The sequence below is a fragment of the Pogoniulus pusillus genome, chromosome 4 (genome assembly GCF_015220805.1).
Source record: "Pogoniulus pusillus isolate bPogPus1 chromosome 4, bPogPus1.pri, whole genome shotgun sequence".
NCBI lineage: Eukaryota > Metazoa > Chordata > Aves > Piciformes > Lybiidae > Pogoniulus > Pogoniulus pusillus.
The window spans coordinates 1,144,808-1,166,942 of NC_087267.1; the positions used below are offsets into that span (position 1 = coordinate 1,144,808).

Genomic DNA, 22,135 nt, shown 5'->3' on the forward strand with positions numbered 1-22,135 from the left:
CATAAGACAAAGTCTGGGGTAAGGCAAAGGGGTGGGAGAAGGTGTTAGGGTGGTTGGGAGCCCCTCCTGGGCACTCAGGTTTCTGGGAGGGCTGCTGCATTTCTGTATTACCTTTTACCTTGTCTATTTCTGTATATATTGTAACTATCTGCTTGCATCTTGTGCTAAGCTGTAACTATAAAGCTTCATTCAATTTTTCCAGAGCCTCTATTTTGGGTGATTTTCTCAAGTGTGGGGTGTGGCTGACACCCAAACCATCACAAAGGTCTGACACTTGTGCAAGTTGTAGCAATCATTTGTCTACTTATCATTTCCCCTTTTGCTGACAGCATTTTTCTCCCTGATTTGCCAGTACAAATTTCAGTGCTGCTCTCATTTAAAGCAGCACAGCATTAGAAAAAGACTTCAAGCACAGTACTTTTTTCCCTATCTTAAGGCACAGTATTTTTTCCCTATCTTAAAGCATTTTTTTCCCTATCTTTGGTATCTACAGTACAGAAGTATGTGCTAGGCTTTTATATAACAAAGGCAGGAGTAGTTGATCTGTTTCTTTATTTCTTATTCACAGTTGCATTCCACAAGATGCAGGAAGGAGGAAAATATATTAAGACTGAATTTGATTTCCCTGTGAGGTATGACAGAGCACTTATGAAGGAATATTATAAATCTCCCTTTTTAGCACAGTCTTACCATTGTATCCTGGTACTGGCTTTCCTGCCTGTCCAGGTGGAGGTGTTGCAGAGCTTCCCAAACCAATACAGGAAGCAGTAATTGCAGAACCAGATTCTGTTAAGAGAACACAAACATATGGCAGCTCAGGTTAGTCTCAGTGTCATCATTTACTGGTTCTAAGTTTTGCTTCTAGTTCAGCACAATAAAATAAAAATCCAGAAGCAATGGAAGAATTAGAATTCAGGAGCTTTTGTGTATCACAGAATCACAGAATGTCAGGGGTTGAAATAGCAACAGCCTGAAGACAGACGATGCTCAATTGTAATCCACCTACTCCTTACATTGCCTTTATCACTGTCCAAACACACATCACTTACCTCATACTTGCTTATAGTGACAGATCCTCCAAAGCTAATAGACAGAGTCTAGACAGATATCCAGTGCTGAAGTCTTAGAGGAACTTGCATAGTTTTAATGTAAGGAACAGAACAGAAGATATGTCTTCCAGACAGTCCCTTCTGTAAGCATTCAGGGGCTACGCTGTCACTGACTACTCTGGCAAGTCAGCTCACCCTCTGGCTCTGGAAGGCTTTCCAGGGACAACTGCATGATTAAACCAATTTCCTTTATGTGTAACACCTTACAACCAAACAGCTATTTGGAAGAACAGTATTTCACAGCTGGTCTGTAACCATGCTCAGCATCTGCCCTGAGTTAAAATGGAAGTAATGTAGAGGTTGTAGCCAGGTGGGAGTTGGTCTCATCTCCCAGGCAACCACCAATAGAACAAGGGGACACAGCCTCAAGTTGTGCTGGGGGAGGTCTAGGCTGGATGTTAGGAGGAAGTTGTTGTCAGAGAGAGTGATTGGCATTGGAATGGGCTGCCCAGGGAGGTGGTGGAGTTGCCATCCCTGGAGGTGTTGAAGCAAAGCCTGGATGAGGCACTTAGTGCCATGGTCTGGTTGATTGGATGGGGCTGGGTGCTAGGTTGGGCTGAATGAGCTTGGAGGTCTCTTCCAACCTGGTTGATTCTATGATTCTGTATCTCTGAAAATAATGAAAAGCACTTCACTGAGACTTGGAAGAGAGACTTAGTGAGAGATCACCTTAAAATCAGAGCTGCTGAATGTAATAGAGGGCTAACTGATTGATTGCAACATGGTACTTTCAAAATGAATACTGTTGATTAATTTTGGTATTCAGAACTCTTGCCACTCCAACCACTATTTTAAAATAATAATTAGGTTCTTCTGCAATGGTCATGGAAAGATTATACAAAGGAGTCTAGAAATAACTAGCAAAAAGATATAAACATTAACTGAACTGGAAGAGAAATGTTCCTGCAGTCAATATACTGATGGCAGTTAACTGGACAACACAACAACCCCAAGCAGTGCTACACGCTGGGTTAGAGTAGCTGGAGAGCAGCCTGGAAGAAAGGGACCTGGGGGTACTGGTAGAGAGTAGCTGAACATGGAGCCAGCAGCGTGCCGGGGTGGCCAAGAGGCATCCTGGCCTGGATCAGGAACAGTGTGGCCAGTAGGACATGGAGGTTATTCTGCCCCTGTACTCAGCACTGGTCAGACCACACCTTGAGTCCTGTGTCCAGCTCCCTGGGGGTGTTCAAGAAAAGACTGGATGAGGCACACAGTGCCATGGTCTAGTTGACTGGCTAGGGCTGGGTGATAGGTTGGACTCGATGACCTTGGAGGTCTCTTCCAACCTGGTTGATTCTATGATTCTATGATTCTCTGGGCTCCTCTACTCAAGAGAGACTGGAATTACTACAGCATTAGATAGCACTAACAAATGGAAAGGAGGATCTATGGAAGGCATAAATGCAGCAACTGATAACAAACCCACCCACGCAGGAAGAAAGCAGCTCTGAAGAGATCCTCTGCACATGCTCCCTCCACACTGTGATCACTTTAATAATGCCAGAAAGGATGGAACAATGAATTCAGTAATAGAAGAGCAATGTGCTTTCTTGTGTGGCAACAACTACTGGGCATCCAGGATCAGATCATCACAGCACCAGATTAAGTATAGCACTTGCAATACAAATAACAGCATGCCATGCTGATCTGTTAGAATGAAAACAAATCTAATGCATCAGAGAAAGAAATTTACCTGGGAGGCTCCTGAAGATTCAGGGACACATCTACAAGTAATCACACAGATCTCATTTCCTCCATCCCTCAGCACTGATCATACTGAAATACTCTATCTAGAAAGCCATGCTGCAGTCTGGGAGCCCAAGCACCAGTTCAGTCTTATGTTTGCTGATCTTGGAAGATCATGTCAGATAACAACTATTTTAGCCTCTGTACAGCACAGCTCAGTCATGCCTGCAGCAAGGACTCAAAAAGAGCCACTGAACAGTTTTGCCATGAGGTTTTTCTCAGCTGTCAGAAAGCAAGTGTTGAAATTAAATCTGATTCAGACATTAAGCACAATTAGGTTAGACTCAAGACAATCTGTCATCCTGAACTGTGAATGTGTTTGCTGGTTAGAACTGAAACTTCACAGACTCTTTCATGCATCATTTGGTATCTCATTTCACTCCTTTCTGAAGAGTATGACAGATGCAGCAGAAAAGTGAACAGTGATGGTAATTATCATTTGGTTTTCCTCCATCTGACTGCACTCTTGACTTATTCCTCTTGTGAATTTAAGTGCACACATCATCAACACAATAAATAACAGGTGCATAAGGAATGCCAAAATATAGTGAGTAGCAGGGCTCTGTTTTAGCAAAATCCATAAAAAGCCAACAACTTTTAGATAAGGTATTAAAGTTGAGTGATTTGTAACCAAGATTCTCCTGCTTTTCAATTTCTTACAACCTTGGGTGAAGAATATGCATTGAAGCACCTGGAAAGAACGTTAGGTAAGACATTCTTGCTCAAATGTTACTTAGAGAGTTTATCACACCCAAGTATGACCTTCTCCACCAGGCTGTGTACACTTTAGATTGCATTTGTTTGGTAGAATATGAGAAGGGTTTGTTGCCTTCATGGCTGCAAAACAAGCTCACTCATCATCCCACTAGTGTTCTACCAAACAGAGTGTAAAACCTCTGCAAGTTACCTGTAAGCCTCATGGAAAAATAACTGGATTTACCTATCCTTCACATCCAAGACAAATTAAGTTTGACCCTTATCACTTAGTTAAATTGCATACAGAGCCATAAAAAAACCTGTGCCCAGGTGGGCAGCAGAGCCAATGGCATCCTGGGCTGGCTCAGGAGCAGTGTGGCCAGCAGGACAAGGGAGGTTCTTCTGCCCCTGTGCTCAGCACTGCTCAGGCCACCCCTGGAGTGCTGTGTCCAGTTCTGGGCTCCTCAATTCAAGAGAGATGTTGAGGTGCTGGAAGGTGTCCAGAGAAGGGCAGCAAGGCTGGGGAGGGGCCTGGAGCACAGCCCTGTGAGGAGAGGCTGAGGGAGCTGGGGGTGTGCAGCCTGCAGCAGAGGAGGCTCAGGGCAGAGCTCATTGCTGTCTACAACTACCTGAAGGGAGGCTGTAGCCAGGTGGGGGTCAGTTGCTTCTGTCAGGCAACCAGCAACAGAACAAGGGGACACAGTCTCAAGTTGTGGCAGGGCAGGTCTAGGCTGGATGTTAGGAGGAAGTTGTTGGCAGAGAGAGTGATTGGCATTGGAATGGGCTGCCCAGGGAGGTGGTGGAGTCACTGTCCCTGGAGGTGTTGAAGCCAAGCCTGGATGAGGCACTTAGTGCCATGGTCTGGTTGACTGGATAGAGCTGGGTGCTAGGTTGGGCTGTATGCTCTTGGAGGTCTCTTCCAACCTGTTTGATTCTATGATTTACATGTTCATGGAAATTGAAAACAATTCTACTTGCAGGCTCCCAGAAACAAGTCTGAAAGCAACTCCTTGTTGTACTTTGCAAATGGTACTTTAAATACTTACCAGTTTGCCACCAGTGGTCCAAGACAGGTACCTTGAAGACCTTTTTTGACCATTCTAGTGTGTTCACATCACAGTGCTCACCAGCTACAAATAACCTTTTGAACCTTTAAATAAAAATGTTAACAATAAGTATGTATCTTGATCTGGATAGGGGAAGGAAAACAAGGTAACAAATTCAATAAATATCTCTGGTCAGTGCCCCAGATAAAGAGAAGAATCACAAAATCATAGAATGGCTCAGGTTGGAAGGGATCTTAGTGATCATCTAGTCCAACTTGCCTGCCATGAACAGGGATGCCTCTCAACCGGGACGGCTCAAGGCATACACACTCTCCCTGGGCACCCTATTCCACCACTCTGGTACTGCACCTTGTTCTGCATAAGATTCTGAAGAGTTCTTCCTAAAGGAGAGGACTCTTAAAATCATAGAATCAAACAGGTTGGAAGAGACCTCCAAGCTCATCCAGGCCAACCTAGCACCCAGCCCTAGCCAGTCAACCAGACCATGGCACTAAGTGCCCCATCCAGGCTTGGCTTCAACACCTCCAGGGATGGCAACTCCACCACCTCCCTGGGCAGCCCATTCCAATGCCAACCACTCTCTCTGCCAGGAGCTTCCTCCTAACATCCAGCCTAGACCTGCCCTGGCACAACTTGAGACTGTCTCCCCTTGTTCTCTTGCTGCTTGCCTGGCAGAAGAGCCCAACCCCACCTGGCTACAGCCTCCCTGCAGGCAGCTGCAGACAGCAATGAGCTCTGCCCTGAGCCTCCTCTTCTGCAGGCTGCACACCCCCAGCTCCCTCAGCCTCTCATAGGGTTTGTGTTCCAGGCCTCTCACCAGCTTTGCTGTCCTTCCCTGGACACACTCCAGTATCACAGAGGGCATGAAGGCCTCAAATGAGTTTATTTCCTGTTTCAAGGCATAGATGGATGACAGCACTCAAAAGAGATGGAAGAAAGTAATGATAAACTTGTAATTAATACCTCAGGAATAAATCCAGCTTACTAATTAAAAAAAAGCCAAAACAAACAAACAATCAAACCAACCCTGAAGCAAACAAGTTCCTGAGCAATTAAGAACATGGAGGTCTAATGAAGCTGCATAGCTCTGCATCTTCCACTTTTCTTTGGATAAATATTTTGGTCTCCCCAGTTGAAGTGGGACAGGGATCTGCTGGAGAGGGTCCAGCAGAGGACTACGAGGATGATGAGGGGACTGGAGGGCATGGCTGATGAGGAGAGGCTGAGGGACCTGGGGCTGCTTAGTCTGGAGAAGAGAAGACTGAGAGGGGATTTGATCAATGTTTATAAGTATCTGAGGGCTGCCAGGAGGAGGGGGACAGGCTCTGCTCACTGCTCCTTGGGATAGGACAAGGAGCAATGGGTGTAAGCTGCAGCACAGGAGGTTCTGCCTCAACACAAGGGGGAACTTCTTTCCTGTAAGGGTCCCAGAGCACTGGCACAGGCTGCCCAGAGAGGTTGTGGAGTCTCCTTCTCTGGAGCCTTTCCAGGCCTGTCTGGATGTGTTCCTGTGTGACCTGTGTTAGATAGGATTGTCCTGCTCTGGCAGGGGGGTTGGACTGGATGATCTCCTTGGGTCCCTTCCAACCCCTAACATCCTGTGAGCCTGTGCAATGCTATGAAACACTGCTTACATAGTCTGACACTGTCCTTGTCTGGTACTGAGTAAATTACTCAGTTTTGAGATTAGATGTGGTATTTTTCATTCCTAGAACATCTGCCATAAGATACAGACACTTGGTCTGGAGACTAAACACTCACAGACACAAGTAAGTTAGAGGTATTTTACTAATATCATAACACCTTCAACCTAATAGGAACTAAGAACTCTGAAGCAGGCCTAGTTCAGCAGCTCAGGCTGGCTACTCAAACCTGACAAAAGACTTTGACCTTAATCTGTGTCTCAGCTTCCCATCTGCAAAATACAGATAATACCACTCTCCCATCTCACAAGGGATTTGTGAGGATGGACTCAGTTATAATTTTGAAGCACACTGATACTGGTAAACTCCTCAAAATCAGTACAAGAGAGGCAATAGCTGAGTCTTCAGAGCACATAAGTGTAAACAGTAACTGAATGATGGGGAGAAAAGCAAAAAGCCCTGACTAGCTGATGATTAAACAAGTCACTGTAGACCCTGTGCACTCAGTGAAATGAGAGGACACGTGAGCAAACAGCACAGGATCCTGTAATCCAAGACTGTATTACAGGGTACAAGCACACTGCAGTACAATTAAGGCTGAGTGAGCAGTAGTAAAAGCTCTTATCCTTAAAACCACAACGTTTTTAAGAGCTCTCATCTCCAAACTACCAATGCCAACTTACAAGCAAAACACATCCAAACTGCCAAGTTTCTTTGGATTCCATTACACAGAGGTGGGCAAAGCCCCAGACACTCTGCTATTATTAGTTCATCCAGCCTGTTTCTTTAAGAAACTGCTTCCAGAGTATCCTTAGTTCACCTTTTCAGGGAGTATTGCTTTCCCCAGGCTGCTTCAGGGTCCTGCTGACGGATTGCTCTAATTGCAGTTGGTGAAGTAAAGAGGGCAGCTACTTCGTGCTCTGCTAGCACACGGAAATAGGCACCAGCATCTGGCGTTCCCACAGGCTTCCCCTAGGGACAGAAGAATGCAAAATGTCACAGGATCATAGAATCATAAGATCATAGAATCAACCAGGTGGGAAGAGACCTCCAAGAGCATCCAGTCCAACCTAGCACCCAGCCTCAGCCAGTCAACCAGACCATGGCACTAAGTGCCCCAGCCAGGCTTTGCTTCAACACCTCCAGGCACAGCAACTCCACCACCTCCCTGGGCAGCCCATTCCAACGCCAATCACTCTCTCTGCCAACAACTTCCTCCTAACATCCAGCCTGGACCTCCCCCAGCACAGCTTGAGACTGTGTCCCCTTCTTCTGTTGCTGCTTGCCTGGGAGAAGAGCCCAACCCCACCTGGCCACAACCTCCTTTCAGGTAGTTGTAGACAGCAATGAGCTCTGCCCTGAGCCTCCTCTTCTCCAGGCTAAAAATAGGATAAAACTAAGCTCAGGATAAAAATAAACTCATGATTCCTTGACAGTTCAAGGTTTGAACACATAAAAGTAATGGTAACACAGCAACAGGAGTAACTGCAAGTCAGATTTTAAAGAAGGCTTTATTAAATTAAGAACACTGTGAGCATATTCACTTCTAGGAATAAATTCACAGCTTCTCATGAGCACAAGCACAGACTGGCTGCTACTCAGAGAAACAGGACAAACAGAATCACACAATCATAGGATCAGTCAGGGTTGGAAGGGACCACAAGGATCAGCCAGTTCCAACCCCCCTGCCATGCCCAGGGACACCCTACCCTAGAGCAGGCTGCCCACAGCCTCAGCCAGCCTGGCCTGAAACACCTCCAGCCATGGGGCCTCAACCACCTCCCTGGGCAACCCAGTCCAGCCTCTCACCACTCTCATGCTCAACAACTTCCTCCTCACAGCCAGAAAATTGTCCTGCTAGTTGATAAGAAACTGCAGAATCACAGAATGGAAGGGTCCCTTGCTCAGCCTGCTCCACAGGACTGGAAGGGTCCTCCAGAGATCATTTACTCCAATTCTCCTGCTAAAGCAGGTGCTCCTAGATCAGGTTACACAGGAACACATTCGGTGCAAATAATACCCAAAGAGTAAAGCAGCAATTTAAATGCTCATTTAGGAAAAAAAACAGACCTGTCCCAGCTGTGAAAATATTCTCATTGGTGCCACAGAAAAACTTGCCTGGTGTCCTGGCAGCTGACCACAGTTTAGTGATTGCATAAACAAAACCTGAGGCAGTACAAAGGCATTTCAAAGCCCAGAAAGCTACAGGTAAAATTGCCACAGAGTTCTCTTTTCTGATATCAAAAAGGTAAGCGAGGTGACCTTCTTGTGGCCTTTCAGGACCTGAAGAGGGCCTACAAAAAAGCTGGGGAAGGACTTTTCAGGATAGCAGGGAGTGTGGTGTCTTCCAACCCTGACTGATTCTGTGCTTCTATGAATTTCTGTTGGCATATGGATTTTCATTGGTTCTGGAAAACTCTAGAGCACTGCAGTGACATTCATTGCATCCCACCCTTTTATCCCAAGTGGCAATGCTTCTGTCTTAGCTTTCTATACAAAGAAGTCATCCATATATCTAAAACCAAGCTGAACTAATCAATACAGAAGGACTAGCAGAGGCCCCATTCCTGGAGGTTTTTAAGGCCAAGCTGGATGGGACTCTGGACAACCTGGTGTACTGTGAGGTCCCTGCCCATGGCAGGGTGGTTGGAACTGGATGATCTTTGAGGTCCCTTCCAACTTTGACAATTCTGTGATTCTGTGACATATTTCAGAACTGAGCTACCACTGTGATTTGAATGATCATGTAAATGCACCTCTAGTGACCATTGCTTTTCAGGACTCAAGGATTCTAGACCTGCTTCAAAGGCATTTTCTACTTGTGAGAAACTGACAACTTTACAAAGACAGTTACAGTAAAGTATTGTCTGGATGGAAATCACCTTATGATTACATCAAGAACTCAGGAATGTCTCAACAAAGACAAGATCATCTCTACCCCTCAAGACCAAAGTGTGGTGGAAGACCCTCTGGAATGTGCAACAAAGATCGTCATGAATGACCTGTCTGATGTGTCAGCTCTGCCCACCAAGATAGCAGACCTGGCAGTCACTAAGGGTGTGGGTTCAGTGAAGCTGCAATGAACAAACCAGGAAAAGTATAACAGCCCTGAGCTGTAGCAGCAGCCCAGGAATATCTCTCCCCCTGCCAGTTAGTGTGCATTATCTTTATTCTTACTCTTCTGTGCTAGTTTGAGCCTAGCTGGGATATTTTGGTGAGAAGAATTAGATGCTAGGCTGTGAAAAGGAAACAATGGTGATGGCTGCTGCACTCATAGGCTTGCTGAGATGGATAACAACAAGAACATAATAAAGATAAGGGAACTGCTCTCTGGGCTCTGGGGCTGCACGAAATTCTCTGTCTAACCTAACCTGCCGCCTGTGTGACTAATCCTTCTGCTTCCTAACCCCACTGGCCAACCCTTCAAACTCAGCTTGAACATATGACAAAGTGTGGGGTAAGGTAGAGGGCTGGGGAGAAGGTAGAAGGCTGGTTGGGAGCCCCTCCTGGGAACTCAGGTTTCTGGGAGGGCTGCTGTGCTTCTGTATAACTTTTTAACTTGCATATTTCTCTATCTGTTGTAAATACCTGCTTGCATATTGTGCTAAGCTGTTAAGTATAAAGCTTCATTCAACTTTCCAGAGTGCCTGAGTTTCATCTGAGTGATTTTCTTAAGTGTGGAGGGGCAGGGAACACCCAAACTATCACACTCTTCAAAAGGAGTAAGAGTCATTTCTGTCCTCCAGCCCTGGGTAGCTCCTGGCCTCAAACTGGGACAACGTCCCACTGACCATTACCATCCACAGAGATGAAGCAGAAAATTTGGAGAGAGAAGCAAGTTTTGCTTAAGAACTACTCTAAGAGATGAGAGAGGACAGAAACTGAAGACAAGCACACAATTAGACCTAGGCAGCATGAAGAGCAGACAGGCATAAACGTCAGGATCATCAGCTGTGGGACATGCTGCCTTTCCAAAGGCTTTTTAGTATGGATCATACCTCATACAAAACTGTTGTATTCCCATGAAGGAGAGGTCCATAGCAAATATAGGAATGACCAACAACCCAGCCTAAATCAGAAGCTGCCCACCACACCTAAAATGAAACAAAAACTCATTAAAATAGTGAGGAGTATTAGAGGAGCTCAAAACCCCTTCACATAACATATAAACAGAATTACCTCACCAGGTTTGAGTCCATACACAGCTGACATCGTCCAGTTCAGCATAACTGCATAGCCACCTGTTGGTCTGACAACACCCTAAAGGAGAACATGTTAATATTAAGGATTCTTTGAAGGATGCAATGATACTCCTGTCTCCAGTGACACTGGAGGATTTTAGCAGCAAGACAGTGAAAAGTTGGCCAATTCCAATATTCCACACTTGAGAAAAGGATCCACTCCAACAAGTAACTGCTTGTGCTACCATGCCCAGTGAAGAAGTAATTTTGAGTAATAAACATACAATATGAAAATGTTTTCCCTATAAATTCACTTCATAGGCCACAAAACTACATCAGTCTCTAGTAGCAGTCTAAACACTGTCACATGCAAGGATGTGTGATACTGTCTCTGAATGTATGGTTATAAGATCACCAAACTACGTTTAGCTTCAATTCTCTTTCCAAGTGTAGAAGCCAAGCATCAAACCAACACTTGAGAGTTTACTTCTGATATCTTCCAAGCCTTCAGAACATGCTTAATTCCATTTAATCTGTAATGCCAGTCCCTGTATCTTATCTATGGGAAGATTACCTCATAAGTGATAAGCAGAGATTATTTAGCAATTCATGCCATCACACAATGGCAGGGTTAGTTGATTGTGATGGTTTGGGTGTTCCCTGCCCCCCTACACTTAAGAAAATCACCCAGACTAGACTCAGAGGCTCTGGAAATTTGAATGACGCTTTATACAGCTTAGCACAAGATACAAGCAGGTATTTACAATATCTACAGCTCTAGACAGAAATAGACAAGTTAAAAGTAATACAGAAACACAGCAGCCCTCCCAGAAACCTGAGTGCCCAGGAGGGGCTCTCAACCACCCTTCCACCTTCCTTCTACCTCTCTAACTTACCCCAGACTTTGCCTTACATTTAAGGTAGTTTTGAGGGTCGGCCAGGGGGGTTAGGAAGCAGAAGGATTAGTCAACAAGTTAGGGAGAGAAGTGCCTGCAGCCAGAGCCAGAGCGAGATTCTGTTCTCTCTGTGTTCTTGTTCTTATCCATCTCAGCAAGCCTACGAGTGCAGCAGCCATCACCATTGTTTCCTTTTCACAGCCTAGCATCTAATTCTTCTCACCAAAACATTCTAGCTAGCTTCACACTAGCACACTGACACATCACTTAAGTGACTGTATTACACTTACCTGAAACAGTTAAACCACAGAAGATAGTGAAGCATAAAAGAGATGCTGTGCTTGGAAGCTTATACTGCACAAACAGTTTGAAGTAAATGAAGTTTATATGACTACTATTTAAATAAATGAACATGACCTATTCCCAGATACTGACTTTAGAGCAGTGAAATGTGAACAACAAATTAAACTTTTTCTAGCAGTGCTTATCATTTAGAACACTGAGCTTTGCCAAACATTTTTAACCTTTTTAATTAAGTATTCTCTCAATTGCAAATAAGTTGGTCACAGACACTTATGCTATAGCACAGGCCTCTCACAAAGGTCTTTTGAGCAAGGCCTTTGGCACTGTCCCACACCACATCCTGGTCTCCAGGCTGGTGACACATGGGTGTGATGGGTGAACCACGAGATGGATAAAGAACTGGCTTGATGGCTGCACCCAAAGAGTGGCTGTCAATGGCTCCATGGCCAAGTGGAGGCCAGTGACTAGTGGGGTCTCTCAGGGATCAGTCCTGGGACCAGTCTTGTTCAGCATCTTTGTGGGTGCCATGGACAGAGGCACTGAGTGCAGCCTCAGCAAGTCTGCTGACCACACCAAGCTGTGTGGTGCAGCAGCCAGGCTGGAGAGCAGGGATCCACCCAGAGGGACCTGGACAGGCTGGAGAGGGGAGCACAAGCCAACCTCAGGAGCTTCAACAAGACCAAGTGCAAGGTCCTGCATACCTATGATTCCACAGACAGACCCTTACCTTTGGCAAGCCTGTTGTTCCAGATGTATAGAGAATATAAAGAGGATGGTCTGAGGGAACCGAGACACACTTGTAACACTCTGCCTTCGCAAGCTCTTCCTCCCAGTCAAGATCACGGCCTGGGACCAAAGGAACGTGGCCCTGCCCATTAGAGAAATGGAAAATCATAAGGAGGAAAGGGAAATCTTCTACTCCAATTTTTGGTAGAGCATTGCTCAATTTTCTGCACAGTAATTTCAGTGCTGTATTAACACTGTTTACTATTGAAATGTTAGAAATGTGAAGTTCTCCCATAGAACCCAAAACCAGAATGCAACAGCTAAAAGTTTGACTTGGAGAAGAGAAAAGCACACATCTAAAAGGTAACATAAAGGCACAACAACTGTCCACCTACCAAATTAGGTCGCTTGTAAATGAGAACTTTAGCAGGTTTGTTCTGTACTCTTGCCAGTGCTCCTTCTAGGAGGGATACATATTCCACTTTCCTTTTTGGTTCTACTCCAAAACTTGCTGTTACTACAAGTTTGGGCTAAAATAAAGAATTCAGATTGTTAATATATATATTCTCAATGTATTGTATAGATGAAACCTAATAATACATTTGCCAGTAAATTCTTTGATTAATGACGACAAAAAAGCTGGGGAGGGACTTTTTGGCTCTCAGGGAGTGCCAGGACTGGGGGGAAATGGAGCAAAGCTGGAGGTGGGGAGGTTCAGACTGGATGTGAGGAGGAAGTTGTCGAGCATGAGAGTGGTGAGAGGCTGGAATGGGTTGCCCAGGGAGGGGCTCGGGTCCCATCCCTGGAGGTGTTTGAGGCCAGGCTGGATGAGGCTGTGTGCAGCCTGCTCTAGGGTAGGGTGCCCCTGCCCATGGCAGAGGGGCTGGAACTGGCTGCTCCTTGTGGTCCCTTCCAACCCTGATTGATTCTATGATTCTATGAATTTGATGCCCTCTGTACAAAATGGATCTTCAGATCAGGTAGAAACAGGTCAGACCATTTTTGCAAGGCCATAAAAGTTCATGTGAACTTGCTGCCCAGGCACACAAACAACTTCTGACACTTTTCATCATTTTCAACCAAATTTGACTAATAAATCAACAATATTAGGCTTCTGCAAGTAGTACAAAGAATAATGAACAGAGAAAAAAAGACATCTCCATCTTAACCTCTCCATTAATGAAAAGTAGCACAATGATGTCAGCAGTCACCTGTGCAGCTTAGCCTGCTTTCTAATTATCTCCCCAAGCTCACTGCCATATTTCAAAAGTAGCTGTAGCATTTTGCTAGCTCTTACCCAGCCTGCAATTAAATGGCACAGAAGGGAAAACAGAAGAAAGGAAGAGATCACAGGAAAGCAGAAACACAGGAAGAGAATAATAAGCTGAAGTGAAATGAGGGAAGTAAAGCTAGAGTCTTTCAAGTGATGGGTGCAGGATGCAGGATGCAAGACCAACACAATCAGATATTCACATTTCTGGGATGGAGGTGCTGAAAATAATATCTATTTCCAAATGTAGGTTTGTGGGAATGCAAAGTGAAGAAGGATGTGGGAACAGAGTGAAGAAGCATAATATCAGGTGGATGCTGACCTTGGTTCCCACCAGCTGCTGGCTAACTTAGAAAGGATAGATAATGGACACCTCATTCATGAGAAAAAGAAGGCACAGAATCATAGAATCAAGCAGGTTGGAAGAGACCTCCAAGATCATCCAGTCCAACCTAGCACCCAGCCCTAGTCAATCAACCAGACCATGGCACTAAGTGTCTCATCCAGTCTTTCCTTGAACACCCCCAGGGACAGTGCCTCCACCACCTCCCTGGGCAGCCCATTCCAATGCCAATCACTCTCTCTGCCAACAACTTCCCCCTAACATCCAGCCTAGACCTCCCCCGGTGCAACTTGAGACTGTGTCCCCTTCTTCTATTGCTGGGTGCCTGGCAGAAGAGACCAACCCCCATCTGGCTACAGCCTCCCTTCAGGTAGTTGTAGACAGCAATGAGGTCTGCTCTGAGTCTCCTCTTCTCCAGGCAAAACAACGCCAGCTCCCTCCTGTGGCTTTGCCTTTGATCACATTGGTCTGTGGGGCTTTTACCACGTTTGTCGCAATGAGCTCATCAGGGTTCTGCAACACCTGAGCTAAAACAGGTGTTTTACAAGAGAGATTTAGCATCTTTGTCATGAAAACTAACTACGGGCTTTACACAGATTTCCCAAGTCAAGAGGTTTGCATACAAACCTCTTTGATTTGAGTCCCAAGATCAGTACTTTTTCATTTCTTGTATATCAGGATATAAAAGGTAGCAACAAAGAATACATTTTAAGTGGAGGGGGAAAAAAAAGAGCCTTCAATCTCCTTGCTTTAGAGGTTCTGGAAGTGTGTTTATCTCACATCCTTCAGTTTGATCAAGCTGGTTTACTAATTGTATGCATTAGCATAAATCTCATTAAGTAGGCACAAACCACAATGCCACAGTTAAGACTGCATTAAACTCAGCACAGAAACACAGATTAAATTGTTTTCTTGGGCAACAATAAAATGTTTCCTGTCCAAATCTGTCATTCAAGGAAGCTTGCCAATTAGTGTGCATTCAAAAGAAAGATTTCAGATGGGCTTTAAAATTCCATCACTTGTCACCTTTCCTTTTTTGGGATGCACTGACTTTAATAAGAGATGATACAATACAATGCAGTTAAACTGAAAACTCAAAGGCTACCTAGACTTAAGACTGTAATTAATGTATGATACTAACACAGTTCTATTGAGTTGGTAAGAAGAAAGATTGTTGTCAACAGCAGGTTGTGCTAGTGTGAGCCTAGCTGGGATATTCTGGTGAGAGGAACTAGACTACAGGCTGTGAAAAGGAAACGATGGTGATGGCTGCTGCACTCATAGGCTTGCTGAGATGGATAACAACAAGAACGCTGTGGTGGTTTGGGTGTTCCCTGCCCCCCCCACACTTTGGAAATCACCCAGACTAGACTCAGCCAGCTCTGGAAATTGAATGAAGCTTATATTTACAGCTTAGCACAATATCCAAGCAGATAGTTACAGTATATACAGCTATAGACAGACATAGACAAGGCAAAAGGTAATACAGAAACACAGCAGCCCTCCCAGACACCTGAGTCCCCAGGAGGGGCTCCCAACTGCTCTTCCACCTTCTCCCACTGCTCTACCTTACCCCAGATGTTGCCTTGTGCCCCAAGGAAGCATGGAGGGTCAGCCAGGGGAGTTAGAAAGCAAAGTGCAGTAATCAGAGAGACAGTAGGTGAGGTTAGAGAGAAATGCAGCTCAAAGCCCAGGCAGTGCCTGAAAGCCTTATCTATGTTTTTACTCTTGTTCTTATCCATCTCAGCAAGCCTATGAGTGCAGCAGCCATCACCATTGTTTCCTTTTCACAGCCATAACCTAATTCTTCTCAGCAAAACATTCTAGCTAGCTTCACACTAGCACAAACGCAAACATAGATAACACAGTTTGCTCTCTGGCTTTGGGCTGCACTTCCGCTCACAGAACAGAAGCTTCCAGTACAAACACTGTTAGCTGGTTTGAAACTAACACACATGCAAGTTACTAATATGCACATATAAGCTACTAAGTAGCTTATGAAAGTTCCATTTGCATTTCCATCTACAAAGACTTACACAATGCTTCACAAACAAGTTCAACTTGGGTCAAAGTGTTTATTAGGTTCTCTGCAGAGTCACTTAAGGCAACCAGTTCTCCAGCTGCCCTGGTACATGTTGAAATCAGGTACAAGAGGAGATTTAGAGATGAAAAAACTTACTACTTAATATGTCTAAGTATTAAGTAAACCAGTGAAGTCCTTTAGGGTCAGCAGCATTTGACTTGTGTACCTCAGGGAAATCTGGGCTAAAAGCCAATTTGAAGGTGATGCTTTGTAGGAAAGGATTGGCAAATGGGACATATTAAACTCATGCATTTTACAAATGGTCCAAATTTGTATCTCAAGGTCTGATATGTAATATCAAAGTCCCCATACAGATGTAGTGCTCTGTTCGTATTGTAATGCCAGGTCTGAGACTGTACACCACACAGAGCACTGCTGTCACCTGCTCTGGGAAGAAACAAACCTAGCCCAAAAAAGCAGGTTTTGGACACTGTCTTATGAGAGTAACTAATGTTTGCTGTTCCAAATACCTGTTACCTTTGCATGCTCAATGCGAACAGAAAGCTCTTTAGAGGCAAATCCTCCGAAGATCAGGCTGTGGATGGCTCCTATTCTTGCACAAGCCAGCATGCAGTACACTGTCTGTGGAATCATAGGCATGTAGAGGACCACACGATCTCCTTTCTTCACACCATGTCTGACCATCACAGCAGCCAACCTGGAGACCTGTACTGGCCAAATATTTGTGACATGTTAGAAGTTTCTGCAGATCTGCTGTTGCCTCATCAAAACCAACTCTGACACAACCAGCGCACGCAGGACATTTAGGAGGCAAGCAATAGATGGAAAGATGATGAACAATGCAATCCAGGTTCAATAAATTTAGGACATTCTCCTTCTTGCAAAATTACTGTTGTATATTTAGTATGTTTGACCTCAAGGATCATCCAGCTCCAACCACCCTGCTGTGGGCAGGGATACCTCACACTAGATCAGGTTGCTCACAGTCCCATCCAGCCCAGCCTTAAGAACTTCCAGGGATGAGGCTTGCACCACTTCCCTGGACAACCTGTTCTAGGGTCTCATCATCCTCATGATTAAGAACTTCTTCCTGACATCCAATCTGAATCTACCTACTTCAAGTTTTGCTCCACTTCCCCCAGTCCTATCACTACTTAGCATCCTAAAAGGTCCATCCACAGCTTTCTTGTAGCCCCCTTCAGATACTGGAAGGCCACAAGAAGGTCTCTCAGAGCCTTCTCTTCTCCAGACTGAACAACCTCAACTTTCTCAATCTGTCTCCATAGCAGAGCAGCTCCAACCCTCTGATCATCCTTTTGGCCCTTCTTTTGACACACTCCAGTATGGCTATACCCTTCTGGTAACAGTGGCTCCAGAACTGGATGCAGTACTCCAGGTGGAGTCTCACCAGAGTGGAGCAGAGGGGCAGAATCCCCTCCCTCACCCTGCTGCCCACACTTCTCTCGATGCATTCCAGGCTCTGGTTGTCTCTCTGAGCTGCCAGAGCACACTGGTGGCTCACGCTGAGCTTCTCATCCACCAGCACCCCCAGGCCCCTTTCCCCAGAGTTGCTCTCAAGCTAGTCAATGCCCAGCCTATATCAGTGCTTTTGACTGCCCTGACCCAGATGGAGGAACCTTGCACCTTTTGTTTTAACTTTTTCCTGGTGCAAAATGAGACTCAAACAAAAGTACTGCTTTGATACATTAGAGAAAAAATCAATAGAAACGTTTGGCAAGGTTTTAAATGCCACTAACCACTCATTCCTTAATCCAGATAACTGCTGGGAGTTCTCAGCTTTAACAAAATGCTGCCTCTGTGTGCCACTATTTGAAAGACCTGAAGATGATCAAGGAGCCAGAGAACCTCCCCTGTGAGTACAGGTTGAGAGTTTGGGTTGTTAAGCTTAGAGAACAGAAGGCTCCAAGGAGACCCCACAATGGCCTTCCAATACTTAAAAGTGGGCCTACAGGAAAGATGGGGAGGGATTGTTTATCAAGGACTGGCTTTGTTTATCAAAGGAAAAAGGACTGTTTATCAAAGGACAACGACTTTAAAATGGGAAAGGGTAGATTCAGAGTACAGGCTGGGAAGAAATTCTTTCCTCCACCTGTCACAACAAAGAAAGAAGACACTGGTGTCTTCTGACCCAAATCCTTCTGTTTCTCTGCTCAGTACCCCCAGGACACAGTGTAGGGAAACAAAGCTGCAGACATCTACATGCCTGCAACCTCCAGCCAACTCTTGTGAAACACACACAGGAACATGCCCCTGGCACACTCTCTGCCAGGCAGACAGTGGGAACTGCAAGCCCAGTGATCCAGATGTCTGCATGAATAAGCTTAGGTACTCGTTTCCTGGGTGTGTATTGAGGGTGGAACAGCGTTTAAGAGGTTTCTGGTAGAAATGGGGCATTGATAAGGGAAGTGTGGAAAGGTAATATACATGAGTCTCTGAATTGACTGTGAGAGCTGCTGTGCTGTGAGAGATGATTCTTCCATGTCTCTGAGCCAAAACTGTGGAGCAACAACCTCCTGTAGTGGTTTGGGAGCTACCTGCCTGCCCCCTTACTTTGGAAATCTCCCAGACTAGACTCAGCCAGCTCTGGAAGCTGAATGAGCCTAAACACCTGTGGGTATCTGTTCATCACTTTGGGAGGTTAGGAGGAAGTTGCTGGTAGAGAGAGTGACTGCCATTGGAATGGGCTGCCCAGGGAGGTGGTGGAGTCACCGTCCCTGGAGGTGTTCAGGCAAAGCCTGGATGAGGCATTTAGTGCTATAGTCTAGTTGATTGGATAGGGCTGGGTGCTAGGTTGGACTGGCTGATCTTGGAGGTCTCTTCCAACCTGGTTGATTCTGTGATTCTGTATCACCCACTCTCCACAGTTGTTTTGGCAGGCCTTTTCTCAAAGTCGCTCCTAGCATCTACAAGGTCCATGGCACAAAATACACCAGCCCACATCTCTCCTGTTTTCAGCAGATCTGTTTGTGATTACCTTTGTTACCAGGTGGCCAGTAGTTATCAGGTAAGCAGAGTTAACTTTCTTCAACAAGAGTGGACTAGAAACCTTGATAGAAATGATATTAACCTCAAGTTCTGACCTACAGAACTGTATTTTTGTTCATCATAGCAACTGACAAGTGACTCAGCTAATATTTTGCTTTACCATTTAAGTGCAAAATAAGCACTGTCAGGAGGAAAAAAAACATAAATCCAGTGGAGAAAAGTTCAAAATATAATCAATTCCAAAAAGAAATACTAAATTGCAGAAGAAAAATGAAAGGAAGACCAAAACATCTTAAGACAGGATAGATGGGTAGGAAGTGAAGGTTATAAACAACACTGAGTGTAGCAAAACCAACAGTCTAGCAAGGCAGACCATTTCTGCCCCTCTAGTATCTCCCTGCTGTGCAATATTTAGTGACCATTTGAAGTAAGAAGGTTATTCTCAAACGTACCTGTTCGAGGAGCTGCTTATATGTTATTTTCTCTTTGGCATTTGTTACAGGGCTGTCATAAATGATGGCAATTTGGTCTCCTCGTCCATTCTCGACGTGACGATCTACAGCATTGTAGCAGATATTCAGCTCTCCACCTACAAACCTAGAAAAGAAGTTGGAAGCACAGAACAGCCAGCCTTCTAAACTAGCAAGGGTTAGTTCTGCATTGTGCATCCCCCCCCTGCTCTGCCCTGCTGAGACCTCATCTTGAATACTCTGTTCCGTTTTGGGCTCCCCAGATGAAGAGGGACAGGGATCTGCTGGAGAGGGTCCAGCAGGAGGCTATGAGGATGATGAGGGGACCGGAGGACACGACTTATGAGGAGAGGCTGAGAGACCTGGGACTGTTTAGTCTGGAGAAGACTGAGAGGGGATTTGACAAATGTTTATAAGTATCTGAGGGCTGCCAGGAGCAGGGGGGACAGGCTCTGCTCACTGCTCCCTGGGATAGGACAAGGAGCAATGGGTGTAAGCTGCAGCACAGGAGGTTCCAGCTCAACTCAGGGGGGAACTTCTTGACTGCAGGGGTCACAGAACACTGGAACAGGCTCCCCAGAGAGGAGCAGCTGAGGGAACTGGCATTGGTTAGTCTGGAGAAGAGGAGGCTGAGGGGAGACCTCATTGCTCTCTACAACCACCCAAAAGGAGGCAGTAGTGAGGTAGGTGCTCATCTCTTCTCCCAAGTAATTAGCAATAGGACAAATTTGTTGATGTAACCAGGTGGGGTTGGGCTCTGCTGCCAAGCAATCAGCAATAGAACAAGGGGAGACAGTCTAAAGTTGTGCCAGGGCAGGTCTAGGCTGGATGTTAGGAGGAAGTTGTTGGCAGAGAGAGTGATTGGCATTGGAATGGGCTGCCCAGGGAGGTGGTGGAGTCACTGTCTCTGGAGGTGTTCAAGACAAGACTGGATGAGGCACTTAGTGCCATGGTCTAGATGAATGGCCAGGGCTGGGTGCTAGGTTGGCCTGGATGATCCTGGAGGTCTCTTCCAACCTGGTTGATTCTACGATTCCATGACTAGAGAAAATGGCCTCAAGTTGTGGCAAGGGAGTTTTAGATTGGATATTAGGAAAAAATTCTTTACTCAGAGTGGTCAGGCATTGGAACAGGCTGCCCAGAGAGGTGGTAGAGTCACCATTCCTGGAGGTGTTCAAGAAATGTGTGGATGTAGCACTTTGAGGCATGGTTTAATAGGCATGGCGGTGTTGGGTTGACTGTTAGACCAACCTAAATGATTTTATGATTCTTTGGTTAAACAAATATTTGCTTAACTTTGCTAACTGGGATTCCACAAGACTCCAAAATAATCTGTTCAAAGGCTTCATTAACTTTAGCATTGAAAAGATTTTTCTAACATCAAAAATCTGCACCATCCTTGTTGCAATATAAGACTCCTAATTTTGACCTCTCTTCAAAGCTAACTCAGAGAACAAATTTTCCCTTAACTCTGTAGGCAAATTTCACATGGTTTAAAACTCACATCTCCCTCTTGGATTCCACACTAAGCAATTCCTCTCTATTTTTGATGTGAGCAAAATCAGAAGTCTTGCACCATGCCCATCACTGGTGCAGGCTAGAACAGTCTGGGGCACCTTGGATCATTGTTTTCACCACAATGGAGGATGGTGATATTGATCACATCACTTTCAGATATCATTTTGCAACCCACTGAACTAACACTGGTGTTTCTAATGGAAAAGACTAAACAAAACACACTAGGGCATGTAGAATGGTTTCTTTTCTTCTTCTTTACAAAGTGTTTAGACAGGACAAATTGGTGTCTACCTTACAGCTACACTTGACAAACATGAACCACCTCCTTTGACTTCTTTGACTGAAGTAAAAGAGACCACCAAAAAAAAAAAAATCCCCTAGAAGTACCCATTTCTCTAATTTCCATGTTTGGCAAGCAAAACCAAAGATACTGAAAATAGACACATATTTATTGGTTGGCTTAATAGTAGGTGTCTGAAACAGGAGACAAATTCTAACTCGAAGCACATACACAAATTTCTTACTAGTATTTTTAAGGTGTCCATTAACTGCTTCCTAAGTGAATCTTTGAATCAGAACTACATCTTTACCCCAGTAGACCAGGAAGGCATATTTTCCATGGACACCCTGCCTCTTCCTCACTCTGTTCCATTCTGTTTACCCTTCAGCACATCCTCTGAAAAAGCCTCTTATATCCTTCCTTTCTCTTTCTTCTCAGTCTTTTCCTCACGGAACTTACCTACCAGTCATGCCCCTCACCAGCACACCGAATGCTGCTACCATTTGGAACTTCAGAGGCATTAGCATGCTACACTAATATCACATACAGCCTGGGATCACTTAATGGGAACTGAAATTGAAAAAAGAAACCAAAACGGATGTTGCTATTAAGACATCAAAGAGGATTATACAAATTTGAATGGCTGTGCAGTTTATTATCCACAACAGAGTAACAGATACCTGACACCCAAACAGTGATGATGGCCTCATGGGCAGTCTTCAGATACTTGCATCTCTGTGCTATCCCACCAAACCACAGGCTGGTGAGGCTGGAAGCAATCTCTGGAGGAACCTCATCCAGTTCTTCTACTCAAGCAGGTCCACCTGAAGCCAGTAG

The 22,135-nt window shown here is 45.1% G+C and overlaps 1 protein-coding gene across 5 annotated transcripts in view; it reads right to left on the bottom strand.

Annotated features, from left to right (window-relative positions):
- Positions 1 to 22,135, bottom strand: part of ACSS3 (acyl-CoA synthetase short chain family member 3) — a 35,043-nt gene that overhangs the window by 9,954 nt on the left and 2,954 nt on the right. For 3 of the 5 annotated variants that reach the window (XM_064141915.1, XM_064141910.1, XM_064141913.1), the window contains exons 2-10: positions 19,483 to 19,627; positions 16,541 to 16,729; positions 12,763 to 12,897; positions 12,369 to 12,509; positions 10,441 to 10,521; positions 10,260 to 10,355; positions 7,082 to 7,233; positions 4,598 to 4,701; positions 691 to 786 (exon numbers count right to left, since the gene is read on the bottom strand). In XM_064141915.1, the coding sequence (XP_063997985.1) occupies positions 691 to 786; positions 4,598 to 4,701; positions 7,082 to 7,233; positions 10,260 to 10,355; positions 10,441 to 10,521; positions 12,369 to 12,509; positions 12,763 to 12,897; positions 16,541 to 16,729; positions 19,483 to 19,627 (1,139 nt within the window). The remainder of the gene's footprint in view (positions 1 to 690; positions 787 to 4,597; positions 4,702 to 7,081; positions 7,234 to 10,259; positions 10,356 to 10,440; positions 10,522 to 12,368; positions 12,510 to 12,762; positions 12,898 to 16,540; positions 16,730 to 19,482; positions 19,628 to 22,135) is intronic. The other 2 variants (XM_064141919.1, XM_064141923.1) reach the window with 2 other exon arrangements.